This window comes from Pelophylax lessonae (genome assembly GCF_965119305.1).
Source record: "Pelophylax lessonae genome assembly, chromosome: 1".
Classification (NCBI taxonomy): domain Eukaryota; kingdom Metazoa; phylum Chordata; class Amphibia; order Anura; family Ranidae; genus Pelophylax; species Pelophylax lessonae.
The window spans coordinates 466,897,747-466,924,188 of record NC_138768.1 but is presented as its reverse complement, the minus strand read 5'-3'; the positions used below and the strand labels follow the sequence as shown (position 1 = coordinate 466,924,188).

At 43.8% G+C, this 26,442-nt stretch overlaps 1 protein-coding gene across 2 annotated transcripts in view; it reads right to left on the bottom strand.

The window, feature by feature from the left end:
- The window catches only part of LOC309555320 (hippocampus abundant transcript 1 protein-like), a 53,806-nt gene extending 27,828 nt beyond the window's left edge, over positions 1-25,978 (bottom strand). For both annotated transcript variants that reach the window (XM_082257276.1, XM_082257277.1), the window contains exon 1: positions 25,765-25,978. In XM_082257276.1, coding sequence (XP_082113402.1) covers positions 25,765-25,848 — 84 coding nt within the window. In that variant the 5' untranslated portion in view covers positions 25,849-25,978. The remainder of the gene's footprint in view (positions 1-25,764) is intronic.
- Positions 25,979-26,442: the final 464 nt, after the last annotated feature.

Genomic DNA, 26,442 nt, shown 5'->3' with positions numbered 1-26,442 from the left:
AGGAAGTGGACCACCCCAGTGGACAGGTGTCAGCACACACAGTAAGAGAGAAAGGGGGTGCCAAGTTAGAACCCTGAAGAGAAATTCAAACGGGAAAACGTAATCTATCTTCACTTCAGTGGCAAGGTGAAGCAGCTGCCTTGCCGCATTCTAAAGTCAGGTGTCCTCACCATTGTAAATAGTTGTCAGTTGGAGTATCCCATTTATCCCTTCTCCTATCCAAGTTCTACAATAAACTACAAAACAACAGCCCCTGGACTGCTCATTGTCTGAGCCAAGTATTTAAATTGATAAGTTTCATAGACTGTTGCTGCGGTTAACCCAGGGGAATCCAGAAAGTACTATATCCAGCAGCTGTGTTAATTGTGACGTCAAAATTTCAATTTTTTTTTAGTCTTAGTCTTTTGACGTAAAATTGCTATTTTAGTTGTGTTTTAGTCATCTGAATACTTTTCATTTTAGTCGACTAACACAGTGTTAATTTCCCCGAAAAAAACATTTTAGTCGAAAAAATAAAAGTGCCACAAAGCAAGGTCCATAAAGACATGGATGAGCGAGTTTAGGGTGGTCTGCACAAAGTCTTGACCTCAACCCCATAGAACACCTTTTAGATGAATTAGAGTGGAAACTACTTTGAGCCAGGCCTTCTCATCCAATATCAGTGCCTGACATCACAAATACGCTTCAGGAAGAATGGTCAAACATTCCCATAGACACACTCCTAAACCTCGTGGACAGTCTTCCAATAAGAGTTGAAGCTGTTCTATCTGCAAAAGGGTGAGCCAACTGAATATTGAACCCTATGGACTAAAACTGGGATGTCAATAAAGTTCACGTGCGTGTAAAGGCAGGCGTCCCAATACTTTTGACAATATAGTGTATAACAAAGAAGAAAATATTTAGTTTTTTTGAACATTTTTGGTTTATTTTTTGTTTATATAATAGAAAAAAAAAAAAAGCAGTGGTAATTAAGTACCACAAAAGAAAGCTCTATTTGTGTAAAAAAAAATTATATAAATTTAGTTTGCGTACAGTGTTGTATGGCTGCGCAATCACCATTTAAAGTAGTACAGTGATGAATAGCAAAAAATATCCTAGTCATAAAGGGGGTAAAACCTTGCACAGCTCAAGTGGTTGATGCATTCCTTGCATTAGGGAAAAAATGTTTAAAAGAATCACCCCTTTCCCCCCCCCATACTTACCTGAGCTCTCACTCAATCCAGCAATGTGCCCATCAACAGCAGCTCTTTCCTCTCACTTCCCCGGCCTCAAAGGCTATGCTGAGACAGCAGAAGCCATTGGCTCCCGCTGCTGTAAGTCAAATACTGTGATGAGGGAGCAGGGCTGAGCTGCGCTGTCTGTGTCTATTGACACAGGCAGTGCGGCTCAGGATTGAGCCCGCAGGTGTTCCATGATAGGAATGGTGGCACATCCAGATGAGGCAAGGGTCCCCAGAAGTGGACGATCTGGGCTATTATCTTGAACAGAGCAGGCAAGTATAAACCTGTTGGTTATTTAAAAAAACAAAAAACAAAACAAAACTAGATTTTTGTACTTACTGTAAAATCCTTTTCTCTAAAATTCATTCACAGACGCAGCTCCATATCTTCTTAGACTATTGGGTTATGCTCCTCCAATCAGAAATAAGCACTAAGCTTTACCACGCCTATGGGGCTGTCCCTGCGGGCATAACCCCACACACACTGCTACAGCAGCCAATTCCGTTGCAAGCAGTGTTTAGAAGACAAAAAAACCCCATTCATTCAGAAGCAGAAGGATGGATGCTGCGTCTGTCAATGAACGTCAGAGAAAAAGATTTTACGGTAAGTACAAAAATCCAGTTTTCTCTATCATTTATTGACAGACGCAGCTCCATAGCTTCTTAGACCATGGGATGTCCCAAGCAGTATTTTCATGAGGGGTGGGAAGACAACGCAAAAAAGAACGTAACTCCCCAAAGGCTAAACTTAGCCAACCAGGTAACATGGAGCTCACCTAGAAAAAACATACACCCCTCAAAGAGAAACAAAAAAGATTCTCTTTAAACGGCAGCCTGCAAAACCTTGCAGCCAAAGGAAGCATCCGAAGATGCCAACACACCAACTTTGTAGAACTTTGCGAACGTGTGCACGGACAACCAGGTTGCCGCCTTGCAAACTTGCAGCACTGACGCCTGATAGCGAAAAGCCCAAGAAGCACTCAGCACCCTAGTAGAATGCGCCTTGAAAAGGGAAAGGAGGAACCTGACCCCTCAGTGAATAAACCTGAACTAGCGTCTGTCTGATCCATCTGGATATGGTCAAAGCAGACGCAGCCAATCCTTACTAAATCCTTCGGTAAGGACAAATAGAGCATCTGATTTTCTGAACGACTCAGTAGCCGTCAGGTAGACTCTAATTGCCTGCATCACCTCCAAAGAATGCAATGGCATTTCCTTGGAATGCTTGGGACTTAGGACAAAGTGAAGGCAGCACAATGTCTTCATTCAAATGCAAATCAGTAACCACCTTAGGAAAAAACTACTGATTAATTCGGAGTACCACTTATCTTTGTGGGCCACCAGATAAGGGGAGCGGCAGGACAACGCCGCCAATTCAGATACTCTGCGGGCAGAAGTAATTGCCACCAAAAAGGCAACCTTCTCAGACAAGGCAAGCAGAGGAATCTCCCTAATGTTCTCAAAGAGAGGTTTTTGAAGAACAAATACCAAATTCAGATCCCACGGGGTTCGCCTCGGGGGGGGGGGGGGGTTTAGTCATATGGCGAACCCCCTGAATAAAAGTGCGAATCAGGGCATGCGTAGCTAAAGGGCGTTTGAAAAACACAGCCAGAGCCGACACTTGGCCTTTGATGGTGACCAAGCCAACCGCTGTTCAACACCTTCTTGAAGAAAAGTGAAAACCCTAGCCACCGAGAACAGGCGGGGGTGCATCTTCAATGATTCACACCATGAAATGTACGATTTGCACGCACGATGATAGATATTCCTGGAAGTAGACTTCCTGGCCTTCAGTAATGTAGGAATCACTGAAACAGAAAAACCTCTATTCTTCAATACCTGGCTTTCAACAGCCATGCTATTAAAGCCAGCTACTGTAAAGCAGGATGGAAGATCAGTCCTTGAGATAGCAGATCATCCCTTAGAGGAAGTCTCCAGGGAGCATTGGCGACCAACCTTATCAGGTCTGCGTACCAAGACCGGCTAGGCCAGTCTGGGCCCACCAGAATGACCAGAACCCCTTCCACTTCTATCCTGCGAAGAAGCCTCGGCAGAAGTTTTAGCGGAGGGAATGCATAAATCAGCTGAGACTTACTCCAAGGAGCCACCAGTGCGTCTATGGCATCGGCCAGAGGATCCCGAGACCTGGCTAGGAACCTCTGAACCTTCTCGTTGAGTCGAGAAGCAAACAGGTCGACGTCGGGTGTCTGGACACACAGGAGATGAAAACACTCCGGGTTTAGGGACCACTCCACTCTGATCCAACACCTGACAAATCAGGTAACCTGCCAGTTCTCCACACCTGGGATGTGCACAGCAGAGAGGGCTGGAACAAACTTTTCCGCCCAATCCAGGAACTCGGCCACCTCCCGGGCTGCCAAGAAACTCTTGGTGCCCCCATGACGATTGATGTAAGCCATGGCTGTGGCATTGTCTGATTGAATCCGGACCGGACAATCTTGCAGACAATGCTCAGGCAAAGCTTTATCGCTCTGAGCTCCAAAATATTTTAATCGGAAGTTTGGACTCTTCTACTGTCCGGGATCCCTGGGTGAAGACCTTTCCCAGCACTCCTCCCCAGCCTGACAGGCTGGCGTCCATGGTTACCACCATCAAATACAATAGAAGGAAGGACTTGCACTGGCGTAGTGCTTATGAGTGAAGCCACCATAGTAAAGCAGTCTTTGTGTTGTGATTCAACCGAATGAAAGCGTCCTAGGACTTTGGATCTTTGTTCTATTTGATGAGAATCTCCCTTTGTAAGGGCCTCGTATGGAACTGAGCAAACGCTACAATTCATAATGCTCCTCGCCTGCAGCGAAGCAAAGAAAATGCTGGTGTCCAGCGTAGGGATGTGTAGATATGCGTCCCTGATATCTATGGAGGCAAAAAGTCTCCTTGGTGTAGAGACGCCACTACTGTTAGAATTCCATTCAAAACTTCGATACCTGCACAAAGCGGTTCAGAGCCTTGAGGTCCAGAACTTGACGTACTTTGCCTTCTTTTCTGGGCACCGTAAACAGGTTTGAATAGAATCCCTGGAAGCGTTCGAGACGGAACCGACAATCACCCCTTGCTCCTGCGTGCTGAAAAAAAAAGGGTCTATTACGCAGTGACTTGCCCTTACCGGATTCCCATAAAGACCCAAATAGGCAGTCCCCCATAAAGGGGAGATCTGTAGAGCCTTTTTATAAGCCCGATCCGCAGACCAGCTTTTTAGCCACACCATGTGTGGTTACCATTATTGCGTTTAGAACAACGCCACTGATGCGCGACAATTTTGTCACAGTAGGCAGGAAAAGGAAGTACCTTTACCGCCTTTAGGGGATCTGCGGGCCCCGAGGGAACTGGCACCCCCCATGTTAAAATTTTCTGCACGTGCAGTAAAAAAGGAATCATCCTCACTGCAGAGCACCCGAATTGCGTGGATGCAGACCGATTATAGTCGCTATATGCCAAGCTCACCCTGGGAGCATAGCAAGCAGGGAAGGTCGCCGACTGCAGTCACGCAAGGAGACGCCAGCTAAAGAGCATAAATTACATAAGAGGATATAGCCCCCTATAAAGGGGAAAAAGGGGCCCTCCATAACGCAGATGTGCAGACAGAGTACCCCCACACAACAATGTACCCACGGCCCCCCCAGTTTAGGTTGGGGCCAAAAGACTACCGTGACTGTTAGAGGGGTTGGGGGAATGGAAGGGAACCCAGGGGGTCTGACCATCCCAAGGAGGGGACCACGTCCACCCTGAGACCGCCAGAGGATAGGGGGACAGTATTACCATACCACGGTACCAGGTGGGCGCCACTCCGAACAGTCCACCTCCCACCAGGGGTGGGGGTGCTGCCAGCCAGGGGGGGTACGCTGAGACTCAGGGCGTTCCAGGTCGATTGCGTCCCAGTGAGACTTGTCCACTCCCAGGCTCGTCCCCATCCATCGGGGCTCTGTCTTGGCGAGGCCAAGTTCTACAATTAACAATTTTTCCCTATTAACAGCTAAGACACAAGTTCCAGCAGGGAACAAGGTCCTGTTCCTAAACTAGGCAGAAACAAACTTTTTTTTTCAATAACTTTAAGCATCAGGGTAAGGAGGGCTGCAGGTTGGGCACCAGGTATATGGAATCACTATAGAATCGACTTGCACATATTCCAAAACACAATGCTGGCAGCAGAAGAAATCTTTAGCTACATGGTAAATCGTTCTGTATCTGTAAAGCAAGCAGTCCACAATCAGTGGCTTAGGAGCCACACAGCTTTCAGCTATCACTGATGTGATCACTCTGGCTTTGCAATGAAAAACTGAAACTTGGCAGAAACAGTCTGTAAAATGGGAATGTGTGAACCCATGTCTTCCATAAAACAATCTCTGCAAAAGGGCCAAACAAAGATATCTGAAAATGCAAGATCAGAATGGGAGACAATATCATGATGGTGGGTACCCCGCAGCTTGCTGGTCACCGGCTGTTGGGAGGAACAGGCAAAGATGCAGGTTAGAAAACGGAGCTTGATCACTCTTGTTCCTCGGCTGATAGGTCAATGCCTGCTCTACACCCGTATAGTGGAATATTTGTAAACTGTGCCCATAGTACACGTATCTGTAGCACTTTTTTGATAGCCTGCCCTGGCAGCAGTTGGATTTTTACCTGTACAATCAGCAGTCCAGTGATGTCCAGGGACAGATAATTGGCCACAGACATTTGTCATATATAAAAAAGGTGATGGTATGAATACTCTGCAATGGTGGAGGGGTTGGTAATTAGTAGTGTAGCTAGATAGCAATTCCCTTTGGTATTTCTAAAGCGTATTGTTTTACACTGACCCTACACTAACAAATAATAGGCTGTCAGAAGTCTAAATAAGGGGAATTGATAATGGCTGACGTCTAAATGATTGTCCAAATAAACAGCACACATACAGTGCATATGGAAAGTATTCACAACGCTTCACTATTTCCACATTTTGTTATGATACAGCCTTTTTCCAAAATGGATTAAATTCATTATTTTCCTCAAAATTCTACAAACACCACCCCATAATGACAGCTTGCAAGTATTTTGTTTGAAATCTTTGCAAATGTATTAAAAATAAAGAAAAAAAAAATACTTTGTTGAAGCACCTTTGACACCGATTACAGCCTCAAGTCTTTTTGAGTATGATGCTACAAGCTTGCCATTCAGGCCAAAGAGTTCAATCTTTGTTTCATCAGACCAGAGAACTTTGTTTCTCATTGTCTGAGAATCCTTCAGGTGCCTTTTGGCAAACTCCAAGAGGGCTGTCATGTGCCTTTTACTGAGGAGTGGCTTCCATCTGGCCACTCTACCATACAGGCCTGATTGGTGGATTGCTGCAAAGATGGTTGTTCTTCTGGAAGGTTCTCCTCTTTCAAAAGGGAAATACTGGAGCTCTGTCAGAGTGACCATTGGCTCAATTTTGAGTGTCATGGCAAAGGCTGTGAATACTTAATGTACATGGGATTTTTTAAAAACAAGAAACTTCTTTCACATTGTCATTATGGGGTGCAGCAGCATCAGACCATTGGAGGAGACAAACATACAACGTCTCACTACTATCGGTGATCTTGTAAGTGATTTTAATTGCTTTTGGGCCAAATAAACTTTAAGACAGGTTACACTATGAGGAAGTGTTCTCTTTCTTTTGTTTCTTGAGCCCTATGGCGATTAAGTGATGATCGGTTGCTCATGCAGGAGACAGGAGTGGAGGACCTACAGTGGGTACGGAAAGTATTCAGACCCCCTTAAATTTTTCACTCTTTGTTATATTGCAGCCATTTGCTAAAATCATTTAAGTTCATTCTTCTTCCTCATGAATGTACACACAGCTCCCCATACTGACAGAAAAACACAGAATTGTTGACATTGTTGCAGATTTATTAAAAAAGAAAAACTGAAATATCACATGGTCCTAAGTATTCAGACCCTTTGCTGTGACACTCATATATTTAACTCATGTGCTTTCCATTTCTTCTGATCATCCTTGAGATGGTTCTACACCTTCATTTGAGTCCAGCTGTGTTTGATTATACTGATTGGACTTGATTAGGAAAGCCACACACTTGTCTATATAAGACCTTCCAGATCACAATGCATGTCAGAGCAAATGAGAATCATGAGGTCAAAGGAACTGCCTGAAGAGCTCAGAGACAGAATTGTGGCAAGGCACAGATCTGGCCAAGGTTACAAAAAGATTTCTGCTGCACTTAAGGTTCCTAAGAGCACAGTGGCCTCCATAATCCTCAAATGGAAGACGTTTGGGACGACCAGAACCCTTCCTAGAGATGGCCGTCCGGCCAAACTGAGCTATCGGGGGAGAAGAGCCTTGGTGAGAGAGGTAAAGAAGAACCCAAAGATCACTGTGGCTGAGCTCCAGAGATGCAGTCAGGAGATGGGAGAAAGTTGTAGAAAGTCAACCATCACTGCAGCCCTCCACCAGTCGGGGCTTTATGGCAGAGTGGCCCGACGGAAGCCTCTCCTCAGTGTAAGACACATGAAAGCCCGCGTGGAGTTTGCTAAAAAAACACCTGAAGGACTCCAAGATGGTGAGAAATAAGATTCTCTGGTCTGATGAGACCAAAATAGAACTTTTTGGCCTTAATTCTAAGCGGTATGTGTGGAGAAAACCAGGCACTGCTCATCACCTGTCCAATACAGTCCCAACAGTGAAGCATGGTGGTGGCAGCATCATGCTGTGGGGGTGTTTTTCAGCTGCAGAGACAGGACGACTGGTTGCAATCAAAGGAAAGATGAATGTGGCCAAGTACAGGGATATCCTGGACAAAAACCTTCTCCAGAGTGCTCTGGACCTCAGACTGGGCCGAAGGTTTACCTTCCAACAAGACAATGACCCTAAGCACACAGCTAAAATAACGAAGGAGTGGCTTCACAACAACTCCGTGACTGTTCTTGAATGGCCCAGCCAGAGCCCTGACTTAAACCCAATTGAGCATCTCTGGAGAGACCTAAAAATGGCTGTCCACCAACGTTTACCTTTCAACCTGACAGAACTGGAGAGGATCTGCAAGGAGGAATGGCAGAGGATCCCCAAATCCAGGTGTGAAAGACTTGTTGCATCTTTCCCAAAAAGACTCCTGGCTGTATTAGATCAAAAGGGGGCTTCTACTAAATACTGAGCAAAGGGTCTGAATACTTAGGACCATGTGATATTTCAGTTTTTCTTTTTTAATGAATCTGCAACAATGTCAACAATTCTGTGTTTTTCTGTCAGTATGGGGTGCTATGTGTACATTCATGAGGAAGAAGAATGAACTTAAATGATTTTAGCAAATGGCTGCAATATAACAAAGAGTGAAAAATTTAAGGGGGTCTGAATACTTTCCGTACCCACTGTATCTGCCTATGTTACATGCTGTATATGACCTTTGTTATGAGGGTCATATAATTCCAGTAAGAGTCAGTGTGTATGGGTGTTTGGTGGTGGCGCTTTCCATTAACCACTTAAGCCCCGGAGGATTTGGCTGCTAAAAGACCAGGGAGTATTTTGCGATTCGGCACTGCATGAATTTAACGGACAATTGAGCGGTCGTGCGACGCTGTACCTAAACGAATTTGATGTCCTTTTTTTCCCCCACAAACAGAGCTTTCTTTTGGTGGTATTTGATCACCTGTGCGATTTTTTGATCATGCGCTATAAACAAAAAAAAAGGGTCAATTTTGCAAAAATAACAATATTTTTCACATTTTTTTTATATGAAATTCCCCCCCAAAAAAAATGTAAAAATCAAAATTTTTTAACATTTTCGGCCAATTTGTTTTATGCTACATATGTTTGGTTAAAAAAAAAGAAAATCGCAAAAAGCGTATTTTGATTGGTTTGCGCAAAAGTTATCGCGTTTACTAACAAAGGGAAAAATTTATGTAATTTTTGTTGTTTTTTTTTTTAACGCGTAATGGCGGCGATCTGCGACTTTTTTGCGGTACTGCAACATTGGGGCGGACAGATCGGACCCTTGACTGACATTTCTGACACTTTTGGGGTTACCAGTGACATTTCTACAGTAATCAGTGCTATATATATGCACTGTTACTGTAAAATTACACTGGCAGTGAAGGGGTTAACTTTATTTGAGAGGGAGGGGCTGTGTGTGTCCCTAGGGGCGTGATTCTAACTGATTGGCTGTGGCTAGAGCTGTAGGAACAATGATCAATGGTCCTACATAGTAGAACCGTATGATCAGTGTTTCTACACAGGTGAGAATGACAGGCAGCTTGTTTACACAAGCCGCCTGCCTTTCTCCCTCTCCCCCCGACGATCGCAGAGTGACAGGCGGACATCAGGTCTGCCGGTCACACGCGCGGGGGGGGGGTCCGTGACTTCGCTCCCCAGAGCCTCACAGGCTAGTGACGTACCGATACGTCACTCTGCCTGTGAGGGGCTGACACCCGCAGTATATGTACTTGCGGCGGTCGGCAAGCGGTTAAGGATCTTCACTTCTTTCTGCATAAGGATTTTCGCATACATCTATATTGATCATCCTAAAAACTGTTGTTTCCCTCCTGGATTTTTATGGACATTCTGTGCAAACAGTTTTAAGATTAGCGCCACATTTTACATATACATTATGGGGTATTGTTTGAAGAATTTTTAGGGAAAATAATGAATTTAATTCATTTTGGAATAAGGCTGTAACATAAAATGTGGAAAAAGTGAAGCGCTGTGAATACTTTCCGGGTGCTCTGTATTCCTTAGGGCCCTTTCGCATGGGCATTCGTCTCAGTTTTGGATGGAAAATGAACAGCAATTCATTCACATTACTAAAATACAAATGGACTCTGTGCTAATGTCAAACACTTGCAGAAAGTTGTTAAGCTAATACTGTGCTCCCACGAAAAAAAAAAAAAAAAAAGGGCTGCTTACCACAAATATTCTATGAATATACAAAACACATATGTATAGCACCGTCTCTTTATCAGGTTGCCGACCTGCAGCAGTACATTTACTGTGGATGGATGGCTCATACAAGCACCATAAAGGTACCTGTACTTCATGGTCTGCATCCTGGTTCAGGCAGCGCACATACGCCCAAGCCTGCCGTCTCTGCTGGGATTGAACACAGTGGGACTTAAACTCAGTTCAAACTACTGCGACCTGAAAGTTGCACGACTTTGCAGGTGACTTTGTCTTGTGCAAGTATGCAGGGATAAAAGCATACAGGGAGATGCCATGCATTGCCTAGGTAATTTTTCTGTAAAGTCGGATCCAAAATCACATCAACAGAGGAGAATCTGACTTGAGGTGACTTCCATTAACCTCTTCCTAACCACGCCGAAAGACGACTACAGAGCAGGCCTAAATTTCCAGGAGGGCGTCCATGTACGTTCCCATGCATGAGCTGCCTGCGGGGCTCGCTCTGTGATCAGTCAACATGACTCGGCTGATCATACATCAGAGTAAGGGGCCGATCCCGGCCTCTTACCTCGTGATCAGCTGTCAGCCACTGACAGCTGATCACCTGATGTAAATAGAGCCGGTAATCGGCTTTTTTCCCAGATAGCGTGAGGAGGAAAAATTATAAAATTGAATTTGGGTACAGTGTTGCATAACCTGTAAATTGTTATTCAAAGTATGACAGAGCTGAAAGCTGAAAATTGGCCTGGGCAGGAAGGGGGTTTAAATGCTCAGTAGGCAAATTGTAAAGTCTATGGGCACATGTTGGATAGAAGTCACCTTGAAGTAGTAAAGGAACCTTTTCCAAAAAGCAACTTCAGTAGTGCTAAGACAGCTCTCACTGACTAACATTGGATTTCACATGTCATGCGACTTGGGGTACCACAAGTCGGATCCCAAGTAGCAGCAGTGTGAACCGAGCTTTAGTCAGCAAGTCCCGGCCAATCATTCATGGCCGGGACCTGCTGATCAGCTGCATCCAATCCCAGCCCAGAGCCCTGTGTTGACAAAAACACAGTGCTCTGTATAGAGGGAAATATCTCTGCAAAGAAGGCAGAAGAAACAAAGTGAACTTTGGTAAAAAGCAGCACACCCTTACACATTGTTGGGCACACCCCTAGCCCCTTGATTACCCTGAGATGGTAACCCATTTCCCAGCCAGTGTCATTAGTACTGTGACAGTGTACAGTATTAGTCCTGATCACTGTATTAGTGTCATTAGTGATTAGTGGTGTCAGATTGCTCGCCGCACTATCACAGTCCCACTAAAAGCTGGACGATCATTTCTATTACTGGTATAAAAAAATAAAAAAAATTCCAGTACATTTACCATACATTTACCATGATATTTGGGGGTTCTAAGTAATTTTCTAGCAAAAAAATACTGATTTTAACTTGTAAACAACAAATGTCAGAAAAAGGCCTGGTCCTTAAGTGGTTAAAGTGAATAGGACTGTCTGAGTCAACAGCGGGTCAGAGGAGGAGCCGCTGTGGGACAGAGATCACAGTTGCTCTTTCAAAATTAGGATTTAAATCAAGCCTTTTTACTAGTGATTGAAATCAGGATTTAAAATCAACTTGATTAAAATCAAATCCACCCTACAAAGAAAAACAAAGTTCTATGCTGCTCTATGTCACTGCAGTGTCTGTGATGTGAAATAAAATAATCAAAGAGAGCAGCGAATTCTAGATCCTCTTTCTTGTATACAAAGAGAAACAAACAGCATTGGAACATAGAAAAACTTCACACTTCTGATTTGTCAGGCGACTTGGTCGCCTGACAAGTTGCGGTCCATGCTGTGCAATGGTTCCCGTTCTAATAGGAGCCACTCAAGTCGCTGCGACTTAGAAAAAGGTTCCTGCGCCTTTTTTTTGCAAAGTCGGAGCGACTTGTATTGACTTCCATTATGTGAAGTCGTTGCAAGTCGCGCGTGCACGGGCGACGGCATTAGTCGCCCAAAGTCGGGTCAGATCAGTGTGAACCGACACTTAGGCCTCATGCACACAGGGCGTTTGAAAAAACAAGCTGCAAAGTCAGTTCTGACACCAGGAAAAAACAGCTTTTAGGCGCTTCAGGCGTTTTTACAGTCTAACACTGCTGCTCCAGAACGCACTGGCCCTGGAGTTTTTCTTTTTTTTTTTTTTTTTTTACAGCTTAAAAACTCCTATGCCACTTGCAGCTCCTAAAAGCCTGTGTGTGCATGAGGCCATAGAATAACATGGAGAGGTGTTTTTTTTTTTTTTTTTTTTCCAGCTTAAAAAAAGTCTAGCGCTCCTAAAAGCAGCTGGAAAAAACGCCCCGTGTGCATGAGGCCTAAGAACAAATTCTCCACCATCCACTGTGAACTTTTACAGAGGCATCCAGAAGTCCAAATAAAATTGTGGTGTTAGCACACCGTGTGAATTGGAATCCAAAGCCAATCCTTTACCACCACAAAAAAAAAATTGCACTCCTTACCAAATACGTAGACTCTTTATTACAAGGCGATAAACTGCGCTTATCCCACATAAATGGGTATCGGGGAAGTTGGTCACATTCAGAATACTCTCCTCAGACCTTCCAAAAAGCCATATAAATAGGCGAAAGCAAATCGCACATCGTGTGATATTGTAAAACAACTTGAAAATATTCACCAGCAGATATACTCACAAACCGGAGGATATAAATGCACATATCGGAACTTATCGGCCTGTAATTAAAATGGACAAGGCTGCATCCTTTTCCACTGAACAGATGGAAGTGGATGCGGTCCGTTTTTAGGTGAGAGACATACAGTATTTATTTTTTGTTTATACTTTAGTCACCTGAACCCGATTTGTTTCTTCGACAAATAAAAAAAAAGGATGCAAAAACGGATGTAGACTGAACAGAGCTGAAGTGCAAACTGGTGTAACCTGAATCAGTATTCATCAGTTCTTTTGTTTTTGCCCAAAAAAAAAAATATGACTGAACTGATAAAAGGACCCTATATTTTAATATATCAGATGTTTTCTAGTAATTCCAATATTTAGCAGTATCAGTCAAAATGCTGGTGTTAAAATAAATAAATAATACCCCCTTTTTTTTGCTTGGTCTATAGTAATGTTACAAAAATGATAATGTAAAATGGCGAGAAACATAAAGCACAGTGGAGTGTTAGACTAGAGCTAGGGGTAGAGGCTATGAACAGCAGTTACCTGCTCCTGAGTTAATATTTGCTCTGTATGGAGCTTTCATATTGGCAGGATTTCAGACAGCACAGATTCTTACTTAAAAGCCTTAACCCCTTATTAGCCAGCCCTCATGTCTTCTTACCCAGTAATGTACAGTTTAACCAGTTCCCGACCGCCCACCGCAGATATACTGCGCAAAATTAAGTAGATCTACTTGATTTTGTGCACGCAATCTCGGCGGTGTTTAGACACAGTGGGAGGCAGGCCGCGGGAGGAGCGGTGGCGATTGCCGCCGGCCTCCCGTGATCATCAAACAAACTGACAGAAGACCCAACTGCTTATGTAAACAAAGCAGGCGAAGTCATCTGTCACACAGGCAGAGAGAGATCAGGAGTTTCAGCTTAGCCTGTCACAGAGCCCTTCCCCCCACAGTCAGTAAGCACCAACAGGCATACATTAACCCATTTGATCACCCCTCAGTGTTAACCCCTTCCCTGCCAGTGTCATCTATACAGTAATAATAAAAGGGTGGGGGGGGGGGGGGCGGGACTTTGAATGAGACGCACGGTGGGATTTGCCGTGCGTCTCCATCCCTAATTCAATTGAAAATAAAGAAGGGTTGGGACTTTATATGAGAGACACGACAAACCAAGGCTATCAGGACAAAAATACCATATTTGATACATGCAAAACATATGTACATGATAAAATGATTGCAAACATGATATGCAATTGTGTAAAGAATGAGATGATAATACATGACCCCAATCCAAGTTCATAGAGACCAGCATGGTAATCAGCATGAGTAAGGAAGTAATAAAGTAAGGTCATAACATCCATAACTGACGCGTTCCGAGGACTAGATTTCACCACTTTAAGAGTAGATGTATGATCTGTGTCTAATAGAAAACATGTGTATAAGGAATTGCAGTAATGATGGTGAATAAAAACTGGGCAGGGGAGGGAAGGGGAGACAAACTACCACATCCCAAATCTTACATAAAAACTCTGGCAATGACTGGTACTGGAGGTAGAGGCATGGACCCAGGTGTCTACCACGGGAGCTGAGGGCGTAGAAGGGCCACGGATATGGGGAAAAACGCCACACACAAGGAAGAGTGTGGGTTGAGGTGATTGAAGTGGTACTGGTAGCAACATAGGAAGGTATCTATATAAGATGAGTAATATTGAGTAGTAAATGAGCATATACTATATAGAAAAACATTGTGCTACTAGAATAGTATAAGTGGAAAGTAAAAAATCAAGTAGTACAGTTGATCCAAATGACTAAGAGATAAGTTTAGTGAAGAATGATGAGAGAGTATGAAGGGTGAGCACCAAAAGCAAAGTGTAGAGAAACCATAGTGGTGGAAAAGTGAACCATATGGATAATTGCCTCAGAAAAAAAAGAAAGGTAGATCAACCCACATTCTTCCTTGTGTGTGGCGTTTTTCGCCATATCCGTGGCCCTTCTACGCCCTCAGCTCCTGTGGCAGACACCTGGGTCCATGCCTCTACCTCCGGTACCAGTCATTGCCAGAGTTTTTATGCAAGATTTGGGATTTGTCTCCCCCTTCATAGTTTTTATTCACCATCATTACTGCAATTCCTTATACGGATGTTTTCTATTAGACACAGATCATACATCTACTCTTGAAGAAGTGGCAAAATCTAGTGCACGAAACGCGTCAGTTATGGATGTCATGACCTTACTTATTACTTACTCATGCTGATTACCATGCTGGTCTCTATAAACTTGGATTGGGGTCATGCATTTTTTTTTTATCATCTTATTCTTTACACAATTGCATATCAGGTGTGTAATCATTTTATCATGTTCATATTTTTTGTATGTATCAATAAATATGGTATTTTTGTCCTGTTAGCCTCGGTTTGTCGTGTCTCTCATATAAAGTCCCAACCCTTCTTTATTTTCTATACAGTAACAGTGCATAATATTTAGCACTGATTACTGTAGTAATGTCACTGGTCCCCAAAAAGTGTCAAAAATGTCAGTAAAGGCCCGTACACACGTACCGATCGTCGGCATACAAACGTCGGTGGACGAAGGATCTGCCGATTGTACGCGTGTTAGTATGGTGCCTCCGACAGATGTCTGCGCACAATCCGCGGACAAAAGTCTTTCGTGCAAACATGAAAATATTTGTATGCCGACACCAGAACGGACGATTGTTCGCCTGTCAGTACACAATTCGGCCGACAGACCGCAGATTTGCAAGACTGGGCATGCTCAGAAAATAGAAAACACAGGGAAAGTTAACCATTACATGACATCACTTCTGCAGTCGGCGGACAAAATTCTTGTGCTGTCCTTGTGCTGTCTTTGCACTTTTCAGCAGACACCGACATCCCGGGGAGAAAAGAGGAACATTTGTATGCCGACCATCGGTACGTGTGTACGGGGCTTTAGGGGTCCGATCTGTCCATTGCAATGTCACAGTCCCGCAAAATCGCAGATCGCTGCCATTGCTAATAAAAAAATAAACAAATAAAAAGTCCAAAAATCTATCCCGTAGTTTGTTAACGCTATAACTTTTGCGCAAACCAATTAAAATATGCTTTTCTGGGATTTTTACCAAAAAATATTTAGCAGAATACAAAGTGGCCTAAACTCAAAAAAAAAAATTTTTATTGGGAATGTTTTATAGCAGAAAGTAAAAAATATTGTGGTTTTTTTTTTTTGCTTATAGTGCAAAATCTAAAACCCGCAGAGGTGATCAAATACCACCAAAAGAAAGCTCTGTTTGTGGGGGAAAAAAAAGGACATCAATTGTATTTGTGTACAGCTTTGCACGACTGCAGAATTTTTCGTTAAAGTAACGCAGTGCCGAATCACAAAAAAATGGCCTGGCCATTAAGGGGTAAAACCTTTCGGAGCTGAAGTGGTTAAAATCAAGCTGGATGCCAGACTGCACTGGTCTCTAAATTGCCCGGCTGAGCTGTTACCAAGCCCTATGGCGATGCAAAAGAATATCCACACTCTTCTAACTGCCAGACTCAACAGCTGCATTCAACAGGAGAAGAAGCATTGCAAACAAAACACAAATTATACACGTCGCTATTTTCCCTAAAATTACCATAAAAAGCACAGCTCAATGTTTTGTAGTTAGGGGACTATGAAAAAGGAACACATTATTTAAAATTAAAATGTTTAACCACTTAAGCCCCGGAGGATTTGGCTGCTCAAAGACCAGGGCCTATTTTGCGATTCGGCACTACGTGACTTTAACGGACAATTGCGTGGTCGTGCAACGCTGTACCCAAATGAAATTGACATCCTTTTTTTCCCCACAAATAGAGCTTTCTTTTGGTGGTATTTGATCACCTGTACGATTATTATTTTTTGCGCTATAAACAAAAAAATAGCGACAATTTTGAAAAAACTACAATATTTTTCACATTTTTTTATATGAAATTCCCCCAAAAAAATGTAAAAGTCAAAATTTAACATTTGAAAAAAATCGCAATAAGCGTATTTTGATTGGTTTGAGCAAAAGTTATTGCGTTTACTAACTAAAAAACTTTTTTTTTTTAACTGGTAATGGCGGCGATCTGCGATTTTTTTTTAGCGGGACTGCGACATTGCGGCGGACAGATCGGACCCTTGCCCGACATTTTTGACACTTTTGGGGGTACCAGTGACATAACTACAGTAATCAGTGCTATACATATGCACTGTTACTGTAAAAATTAAACTGGCAGGGAAAGGGGTTAACTTTAACGGTGATCAATGGGTTAAATGTATCCCTAGGGGCGTGATTCTAACTGTGGGGGGGGGGGGGGGGGCGTGGTTTGTGATGTAACCACAGAGACATACAATCCTACATAGCAGGATTGTATGATCTCTGCTGTTACATCAGGGAGAATGACAGGCGGCTTTGTTTACATCAGCCGCCTGCCTTTCTCCCTCTCCAGTGGGAGATTGCGAGTGGCGGGCGGACATCAGAGCCTCCGGTCACTCGCGCAGGGATGTTAGTGAACGAGCGGGAGCGCGGCTGCCCCCTAGAGGCTCGTGGGCGCGTGACGTAGCCCTACTTCGTTTTGCCTGTAGGGGCTGACCGCCACAGTAAATAGTTGTGCGGCGGTTGGCAAGCGGTTAATAGCACTTTATTAGGAGAAAAAAAAAAAATACATATATACTGCAAATCCCAAATACAACCACTGGAGGACAAAACACATAGGGATGAGCTTTGCATCCTGACCTCACACTCTATCGTCTCACGCTTGTGTGACAGCGTTTCATGGAAGTTTTGTTGTCTCTTTTATTTTAGCTTAAGTGTTAGTTTTAATAAATTAACATTTCTGCACTATGAGAGTGTCCTCTTTCTTTGTATGATTATGTCACCGCTACATCCATGCACAGAGGAATCTTCTAGAGTATACTGGCCACTGAGGATTTTAGGTACAAACTGACCTCTATATTTGCAAGTGATGTCTTATAATTCAGTGAGCTTGTATTTAAATTACCTAGTAATGGGATGATCCCCACAAGCAGACACATTTTCCTTTTTGAGGTCAACACATCTATCTGGTGAGTAGTGGCAGAATTCACTGTGGCTGGATGTCTATACAAGTAAATAAAAGTGGAAATGAAGTCTCACTCCTGATGCTGCAATCATAGGATAGACAAAAGAAATCTCACTTTTGGCGCTGCAATTGCCTTTATTCATAAGCACAGACATTTATTTGGTTTGTACTTTGGAAATTGTACCAACCCTTAAAAATAAAACAAATCTCTGGATTTTATGAAAACTTTACAGGCCAGACTCTGGGTATATTGTGGAGCACATTCAAAGAAAAATGAACCTGACGTAATCACACCTGAGCCAAGCAATTTCTAGTCCAGTCCCAGTTTACACTAGTGCAATGTGGGGAAACCCTGCAAATCAGTGCCGGTTCCTGCATCGCAGCAGAATCGCACAGTGGTTCACTTCACACTAAGAATCACTGGGGGCGTCAATGTAACGTTATTGACACCCCCAGATTGTCTTGCAGATGGCAGTGCGAACTGTGAAATAGTGCAGGAATTGGATGGCACCCATGCAATCTGTGTATGAATGGACATACAGAGCAGTGGCTCGGGAGCGAGCCTGCTTGGATGCCTCCATTACAAGCTGCTTGCTCTTGGGGTACAAAGCAGGGGCTAGGAGCACCTGTGAGGAACCCGAGGAAGATCAGGGCCGCTCTGTGCAAAACCAGTGCATGGAGAAGGTTAGTATGACTCCCCCCCCCCTTACCTTTTAGAAAAATAACAAAACAAGCCTTTAATATTATTTTAATTGGCCAGAATAATAATTTATTCTGGCCATTGAAATGAATAGACTCTGAAGGGCTAAACAGTGTTTTTTCTGCGAAAACCCCACTGCTCCTGGATGCACTAGCTTTTTTTTTTCTACCTCTAAGGCATCTCGCAGCTTGTAAAAGCTCAGTACAGCTTTTTTTTTTTCGGAGCTAAAATACAGCCCATTAATTGTAATGTGCCTGTGCACACAGGCGTGTAAACAAGCGCTGTGCATTCTTCAGTAAAAACAAAATAGAAAAATCTGCATTTTTGGTCAGTAATTTAAGCCTCAATGCACGCAAATACGCACAAAAAAAAGTCTGGAAAAAGTAGATGCTCAAACAGGAGTATGGTGTGCAAGAGGCCTAAACCACCCACTTCTAAACGCCTCTATATAACTATATGTGCATGGACACATGGGGGAGATTTACTAAAACTGGTGCACTCAGACTCTGGTACAGCTGTGCATGATAGCCAATCAGCATCTAACTTCAGCTTTGACAATAAAACCTGGAAGTGGATTCATTTCTATGTGCAGCTGCACCAGAATGTGCATCATGCAGTTTCAGTAAATAACCCCTAAACCCCTTTCACACGGGCTTTATGATCCAGTCCACCTGTCAGCTTTTCAGGCGGACCGGATCGGATCCTTCATGCACCCCTATGGAGCAGTGGATGTCAGTGGTGACATCTCCACTGAAACCCGCTGCTATCCGATCTGATCCTGTCCGTGAAATCCGGACAGATGGAAACCTTATTTTTCATCCGTCTGGAGGATCGGATCGGATAAGATTGGATGAAAACGGACAGGCAGTCCATTTTCATCCGATCTCCCATAGAGGAAAGCGAGGATCTGACAGGTCTGTCCCTGCAAAGTAAGCGGAGATGGAGCGGTCATCCACCTGCTCGGCGGGGCGGGAAGCTGCGAATTGATCCCCACTAAGCAAAACGGAGTCCGCCAGGTGGAAAGCTTGTGTGAAAGGGGCCTTATAGGCTAACATTGAGGGATGTTTAGAGGAAGGGAAAGAAAAAAAACCTACCAGGCACCCCTAAGAGCAGCCTCAAAAACATCCAGTGTGCATGAGGCCTTAGGCCACTTGTGTCAAACACAAGGCCACGGGCCGAATCCGGCCCTCCAAGCCATTTCATGCAGCCCTCGCACCTCTCCTGCAGTTGCAGGAGAGCTCCAGCCCTCCTCCAGACCCTGTGCTTTCCAGTAATGCCTCTAGCTTCTTCCCAGAAGCAGCACAAGGTAAGAGTGGGGCATTGTAATGTAAAGGAGGGTGGGGGACTCAACCTCTGATGGTAGAGAGGCTCCTGACGTCTTATGTAAGGGTATGGGATGCTCTGAACATCTAGTCTTACAGATACAACCGGCCCTTTTGAGGGCAATTGTATTGCTGATTCGGCCCTTGATTAAATTGAGTTTGCCACCCCTGCCTTAGGCAATGAAAAGGACAAGGGGGGAGAATACCAGTTCTCACAGGATAAAAAAAAATTTCTGAAATATGGTTGAAGAAAATGCTCAAATAATGCTCGATTCCAGAATTTACAGGCATTCCTATTAATGTTCATAGGGCCATAAATGCCCAAATCTGTCTCAAAAGAATGGCAGTCTTTGAGCTACAGGCTTCCGAGTCATTCCAATTGGAATGGTTCCACTTCACTGAATAGGGCACGACTTGCCAGAGGAATAGGTCACCAGACAGGTCGCCCCAGTGTGAACCCTTAAAATATATAAACTCAATAAGAAAAATAGAATAATATATTGCAACAGCTTATTAGTCTATAGATGTGATGAATGCATACGGTTTCTTTTTTAGGCCTTTTTCCCCTTTATTTTTATGTGGCAACACATTTTCTGTCCTGATATGACAACACTCCCCGACTTTACCATATCACTGGAAGATCACTGTTATCACCCTAGAACAGGACTACAGAACACCTTCCCCTCTCCTCATATCGACCACATAGGGGGAAAGGTGCTCTACAGTTCTAGATAGATAGATGGGAGCATTGTAACTAATAATAGTGCTGCACAGGCATAGAGCGCACATTTCTGGCAGGATCAACAGGTATTTTTGCACTTACTAAATATACCAAAACACTTTCAATGGTGTATTAACGGACCAAAAAGGGAGCAAGTACATTGTTAGGGTTTACATACACTTCCATGTCCCTCTTCCTCAAAATTTTTCCTGTTTAAAAATCATTAACTGCCTGCCACTCGGTCACAGTAGATTTTATTGCCCCTTGATGTTAACCTCTTTCCAGTCTGGGTCATTAGTACAGTATTATCACTGATCACTGTATTAGTGTGTCACTGTCAGTTAGTGACCCTCCCAGATAGTGTCTGCTAGTACCAGATTGCCACCGCCCTATCACAGTCACACTATAAGTCGCTGATCATTGCCATTACAGTGCAGCATCTATAGCTGTAGAAAATTAAAAAAAACTTTTTTTTTTTCTTTAACCAAAGACATGGTGCAGAATACATTTTGGCCTAAATGTATGAAGAATTTTTTTACCGGATAGGTTTTATAAAAGAAAGCAGAACATGTCAGGGTTTTTTTTTCCTCAAAATTTCCTGTCTTTTTTTGTTTATATAATAAAAAAATAAATAAAAGCCCAGCGATCAAATACCACCAAAAAAAAAAAAAAAAAAAAAGCTCTGTTTGTATGAAAGGATTAATATAAGCTCCATGCAAACTAGCGTTTTTTAAGCTCCTAGAAGCTAAATAGTGTTATCCTATGTGTCCCTGCACACTACATTAGGTTCCTTTCACACGGGCGCCTCCGCAAAGCAGGATCCGCTTGCTCAGCAGGGGATCTCTCCGCTGATCCCCGCTGAGCAGGCGATGACAGGTCTGTGTCCACTCCGCTATGCTGAGTAGACACGGACACAGCCCGCTTTAGTCTATGGGGCAATCAGATGGAAACAGACTGCCTGTACGTTTCCATCCAATGCCATCTGATCTGCCAGACACCTGTTTTTGGCGGACATGATGGGATCAGATGAAAGCGGATGTTAGAGGACCCGCCGCTTCATAAAAGAGACTGGAGGGTCCAAGGGGATAAAACCTTCGGGAGGTCAAGTTCATACTTCACATGAGCTAGTGGAGTCTAAACACCACATTAGATTTATTGGAGATTGAAGTGGGTCATGAATCGGCGGTGAAGAAAACTGCACAATGAACATTTGGCAGAGCAGGAACAGCATGTGTATGATTGACATCGAAGGACTAAAAGTGAAGCCTAACTCAAAAAGTCTGATGCATTTTATTGGTTTTTCATTTTTGTTTTAAAGGTTGTTGAGAAAAATATGTTACCACTCCTGATCATGTAGAACAAGTTTAAGGTCCGGTTCACATTAGTGCGATCACAGAGATCGCATGTCATTTGGAGTGCACTGCTCCTAAAATTGCTGTCTACATATGTGGGCATGACCTATGAATGCGTTGGCTTCTGTGTGCGAGTACAAGGGGGTGGGGTGCTTACATTTTTTTAGGTTTGATTTTTTATGCTTTCACTTTAAATTTTTTTTAATCACTTTTATTTTTAAATACAAGGATTGTAAACATCCCTTGTAATAAAAAACAGGGCATGACAGGTCCTCTTTACAGAAAGATCTGGGGTCTAGAAGTCCTCACATCAAAACAGAATATAAAAAAAATATAAATCGTTCTCAGGCTTCCCAGCAAAAGAAAAAAAAAACAAAAACGGTAGTGTTTACATCTGCCAGCATCATGGCGTCACTTCCGGCCTCTGAGGGTCATAGAGATGGCCGGGGACCATCTGGTCTGGGGTCAGCTCTATGGTAAACCGCTGCCGGATTCAATGCCGGTTCACACATATGCAATGAGGGAACCCTGCGAATCCACTGTGGGCTCCCGCATCGCACTCGACTCGCACGCAGTTCACACTGCCATATGCGAACTGCTGGGGGCGTCAATACAAAGTTAACAACACCCCCAGATCAGTTTGCATATCGCAGTGCGAACTGTCAGTTTGGACATGAATCAGATTGCATAGGTGTGAACATTCATGCAATCCGATTCTGGTGTATACCAAAAAAAAGGGTCCTGTGTGACTTTGGTCCAAATGCAATGCAAATTCAGCCATACAATCTGTATGGCTGAATTCGCAACGCACGGACATTGCATGTGATTTGCAGAACGGTACGCTCCGAATCACATGCGATGTCTGTCATTGCTGAAGTGTGAACCGCCACTCATTCTCCGGCTCGCCGATCACATGGGTGAGCCGGGAGAAGCACCAGAGGGTGAGGGGAATCCCCTCCCGCTGCCTGTAAAAGCAATTAAGCGACTAAACAGCCGCTATGATGGCTTTTATAAGTGAGGGAATTGCCGCCTGGGAAAAAAAAAAAAAAGGATGTCTAGGTGATACCTGTAGCTGTAGGCATCATTCAGATGTCTCCACTTCAACCTAAGTATGTCATATGACGTCCACCTAAGGTTAAGTGGTTAGAAAAAAAAAATAACACAGCCGCAGGGAAATCGCATGCTTTTTTTTTATTGTTATATTTAAAATATTTAAAAAATTTTGTTTATCGATTTTTTTCTTTAAAAGCACAAATACAAAAACAATCACGACAGTCTGACAACAGATTACACTGTATAACACAAAAAATAGTCAGCACAAGGCTCCTGTATAACTCCCAGACTTGATATAGGTGTAATGTTTAACAAGTTCCTATATATATATATATATATATATATATAATTTATATTCATTTGCATGTGATAGAAGACTAAGCAAATAATATATTAGCTCCCCACACCTACAATGCGCCACATTATCGTTAAGTGGTACCATAGAACCTCACTACTCCAATACATCATCACCCCCATGTAAGTGAGTATATAATTCCCCCCATCCCACATTCAAATCCCCTTACACAGGACAATACCATCTGCTAGATTTTGAATGAGCCGGTCAGACACCGTGAATGTGCCGTTTATCCAACAATCCCATACGCTATTGAATTTAGTAGGTATTCCTCTATTTGCGCAAGTCGCCTTATATACCGCAAGCTATTTCGGACCTTGCGATTTTCCTGCGGTTCCAGCACCCTTAAACACGCTGCATGGGAACAGTATGGACTGTTCCCTGTCCCACCACATAAGACTTTAGTTCAATCTGAGTTTATTGAGAAAGAAGGGATTTACAGAATATGGGGAAAAGCGAGGGAGCAAGAAATATACAGAAACAATTTTCAGCCATGTCAGATAGTGAACTTTGAGTAAGAGCATACAACAATCAATATCAATTAATGTTGATAGGAAACAAACTAACAAGTCCATTGGATCACGGTTGTATCGCAGCTTAACAAACAGCAACTTGGTGTAACATGGGTCAACATAAGCAAAAGATAAGACAAATAAAGGATAACACTGGTAGAGACACCGCCATAGCTGGCGTCACATTAGAAGATGATGTGAAGTGTGTAAGGCATTGGTAAATACTCAGGTTTCTCGCTGAGAAGCGCCCAAAAACAACAAGTGAACACAAAAAGGATTGCCATATGGTGCCAGTGGTATAGCCAAAGCGATAGATAGAGAAAGGGGAGATGGGGTAAAGTAGGAGGATGAAAACAGAGGTAAGCCAAGAGGGTGAAGAAGGTAGAGGAAATCAGGAGGGGCTGCCAATGTCCGACTACTGCTCCCCAGCACCCAGCAACACAGGTGATTCGAGCCAGGACTTGAAGGCATCCAAACACCGAAACATGTCCCAGGACACCCATGCAGCAGAGAACCGTTCCTCTCTGCCCCCCTCTCATGCCAGCAGGTTTTCCCCAAATCTGTCAAGTTCCAGAGCCCACTCAAGTTTAGAGGGTACGTGCTTGGTTCTCCAGTGCCTGGGTATCACCGTCCTAGCAGCTGCCAAGAAAAAGCCGCCAAGAAAAACCGCAGGACGTCTCTCTTGATCGACCACCACATAAGACTTTTATGATAGCCTACATGGCTACATCATGGACTACCTTTTTAGTTTAATACTATTAGCTTGCGCCACTGTGTATCTACTTTTATCTTAAACACGATGCGTCCATCTTAAACACGATGCGTCCATCTTAAACACGATGCGTCCATCTTAAACACGATGCGTCCATCTTAAAACACGTTGTGTCTATCTTAAACTGCGTCCATCTTAAACACGCTGCGTCCATCTTAAACACGATGCGTCCATCTTAAACACGATGCGTCCATCTTAAACACGATGCGTCCATCTTAAACACGCTGCGTCTATCTTAAACACGCCGCGTCTATCTTAAACACGCCGCGTCTATCTTAAACACGCCGCGTCTATCTTAAACACGCTGCGTCTATCTTAAACACGCTGCGTCCATCTTAAACTGCGTCTATCTTAAACACGCCGCGTCTATCTTAAACACGCCGCGTCTATCTTAAACACGCTGCGTCCATCTTAAACTGCGTCTATCTTAAACACGCTGCGTCTATCTTAAACACGATGCGTCTATCTTAAACACGATGCGTGGGAGTGCAATTCCGCTCTGGCGTCCCATAGAAGCAGCGCGATTTGGCTGCTGGTGGTTGCAGGTATGAGAACATGTGCGATTCCTGCGCCCGCAGACTGCAGGTAAGCATGAACCAAGGGTCAATTTTCAGTACCGACTGGTCGAATGTTTATTTGTTATTGCACTCAATGTTAAAGTGAAAAACACTGAGGGTTTAATACTACTTTTAAAGTGCCTGAACAGGAAGGTTGTCTTTGTCCATGCTCCCACAAAGCAAGCAAATCCTTCCTTTTCATAGGAATATAAAGGCAGGGATCTGATTGGCTACACTTTGATAACACAGACTGACTGATGGACATTAAAGAGTGATACATGAAGCCCTGGTATATGGAAGTTTCCACGCCTGGAAGGCCTCAGTCACACTGTGCCACCATGGCCCCTGTCACCTGTAGAGTAGCTGTATACAGTAGAGGTGCACCTCCTCCATACTATCAGGTCTCATCCCATCACTGACAGCTGTACGAAGCCATACACCATGGCACCACCATGACATCATATGCAAATGACCAGTTGCCGCCATATGTTCCTGTCATCCCGGAGAAGCCCCTTCCAAGTCTTACAATGAACCCGGCCACCACACTTCCCAAATAAGCAGCTTGTCATGGCTCACTCACCGTCCCTCCATCTTTAATGATAATTTTCTTAGCCAGAAGAATGCTGCGATTTAACCTCTTCTTTTTTTTCTTTTCCCCAGTCATGGTGAGCTCAGGCCCGTCATCCCGACACCGGGAAAGGCTCCGCAGGTAGGCCCTCACAGCTCACCGGGCCACACTACCATGGAAACGGCGGCCCCCCCTCCGCATCATTCCCCCCCTCACCCGCTTCCGGCCTCCACTGCTCCCTCCACCCATCGCCTTCTAAGCGACCAATGAGGCGTCAGCGTTTCCTCACTGGAGCCTGTCAGTGGCAGGCTTTGATGTCCTTTAGCTCTAACGCGGACGCTGATTGGCTAGGGCATGTGACGTGACGACGATAAGGGACTAGAAAGCGGCTCCATATTGAGTGTGGCACAAGCGTGAGCTGTCATTACAGGCGCTGTAATCCATATGTTTATGGCTTTTACTGCTGCTAGCAGCTGTGTGCCTCCACTCCATATGTGTCTATGTTTCTAGCGATTATATAAACACTTAGAGGCATGGAGGCAGTTCTAGCTCTGTCCAGGGACAGTAGAATCTGGTTATTATCACCATTATATTCAATGACAGCCCTGGTTTGGGAGTTGTACTCATACAGTGACCTAAAAACATTAACCACTTAAGCACCAGAAAATTTTACCCCCTTTCTGACCAGGG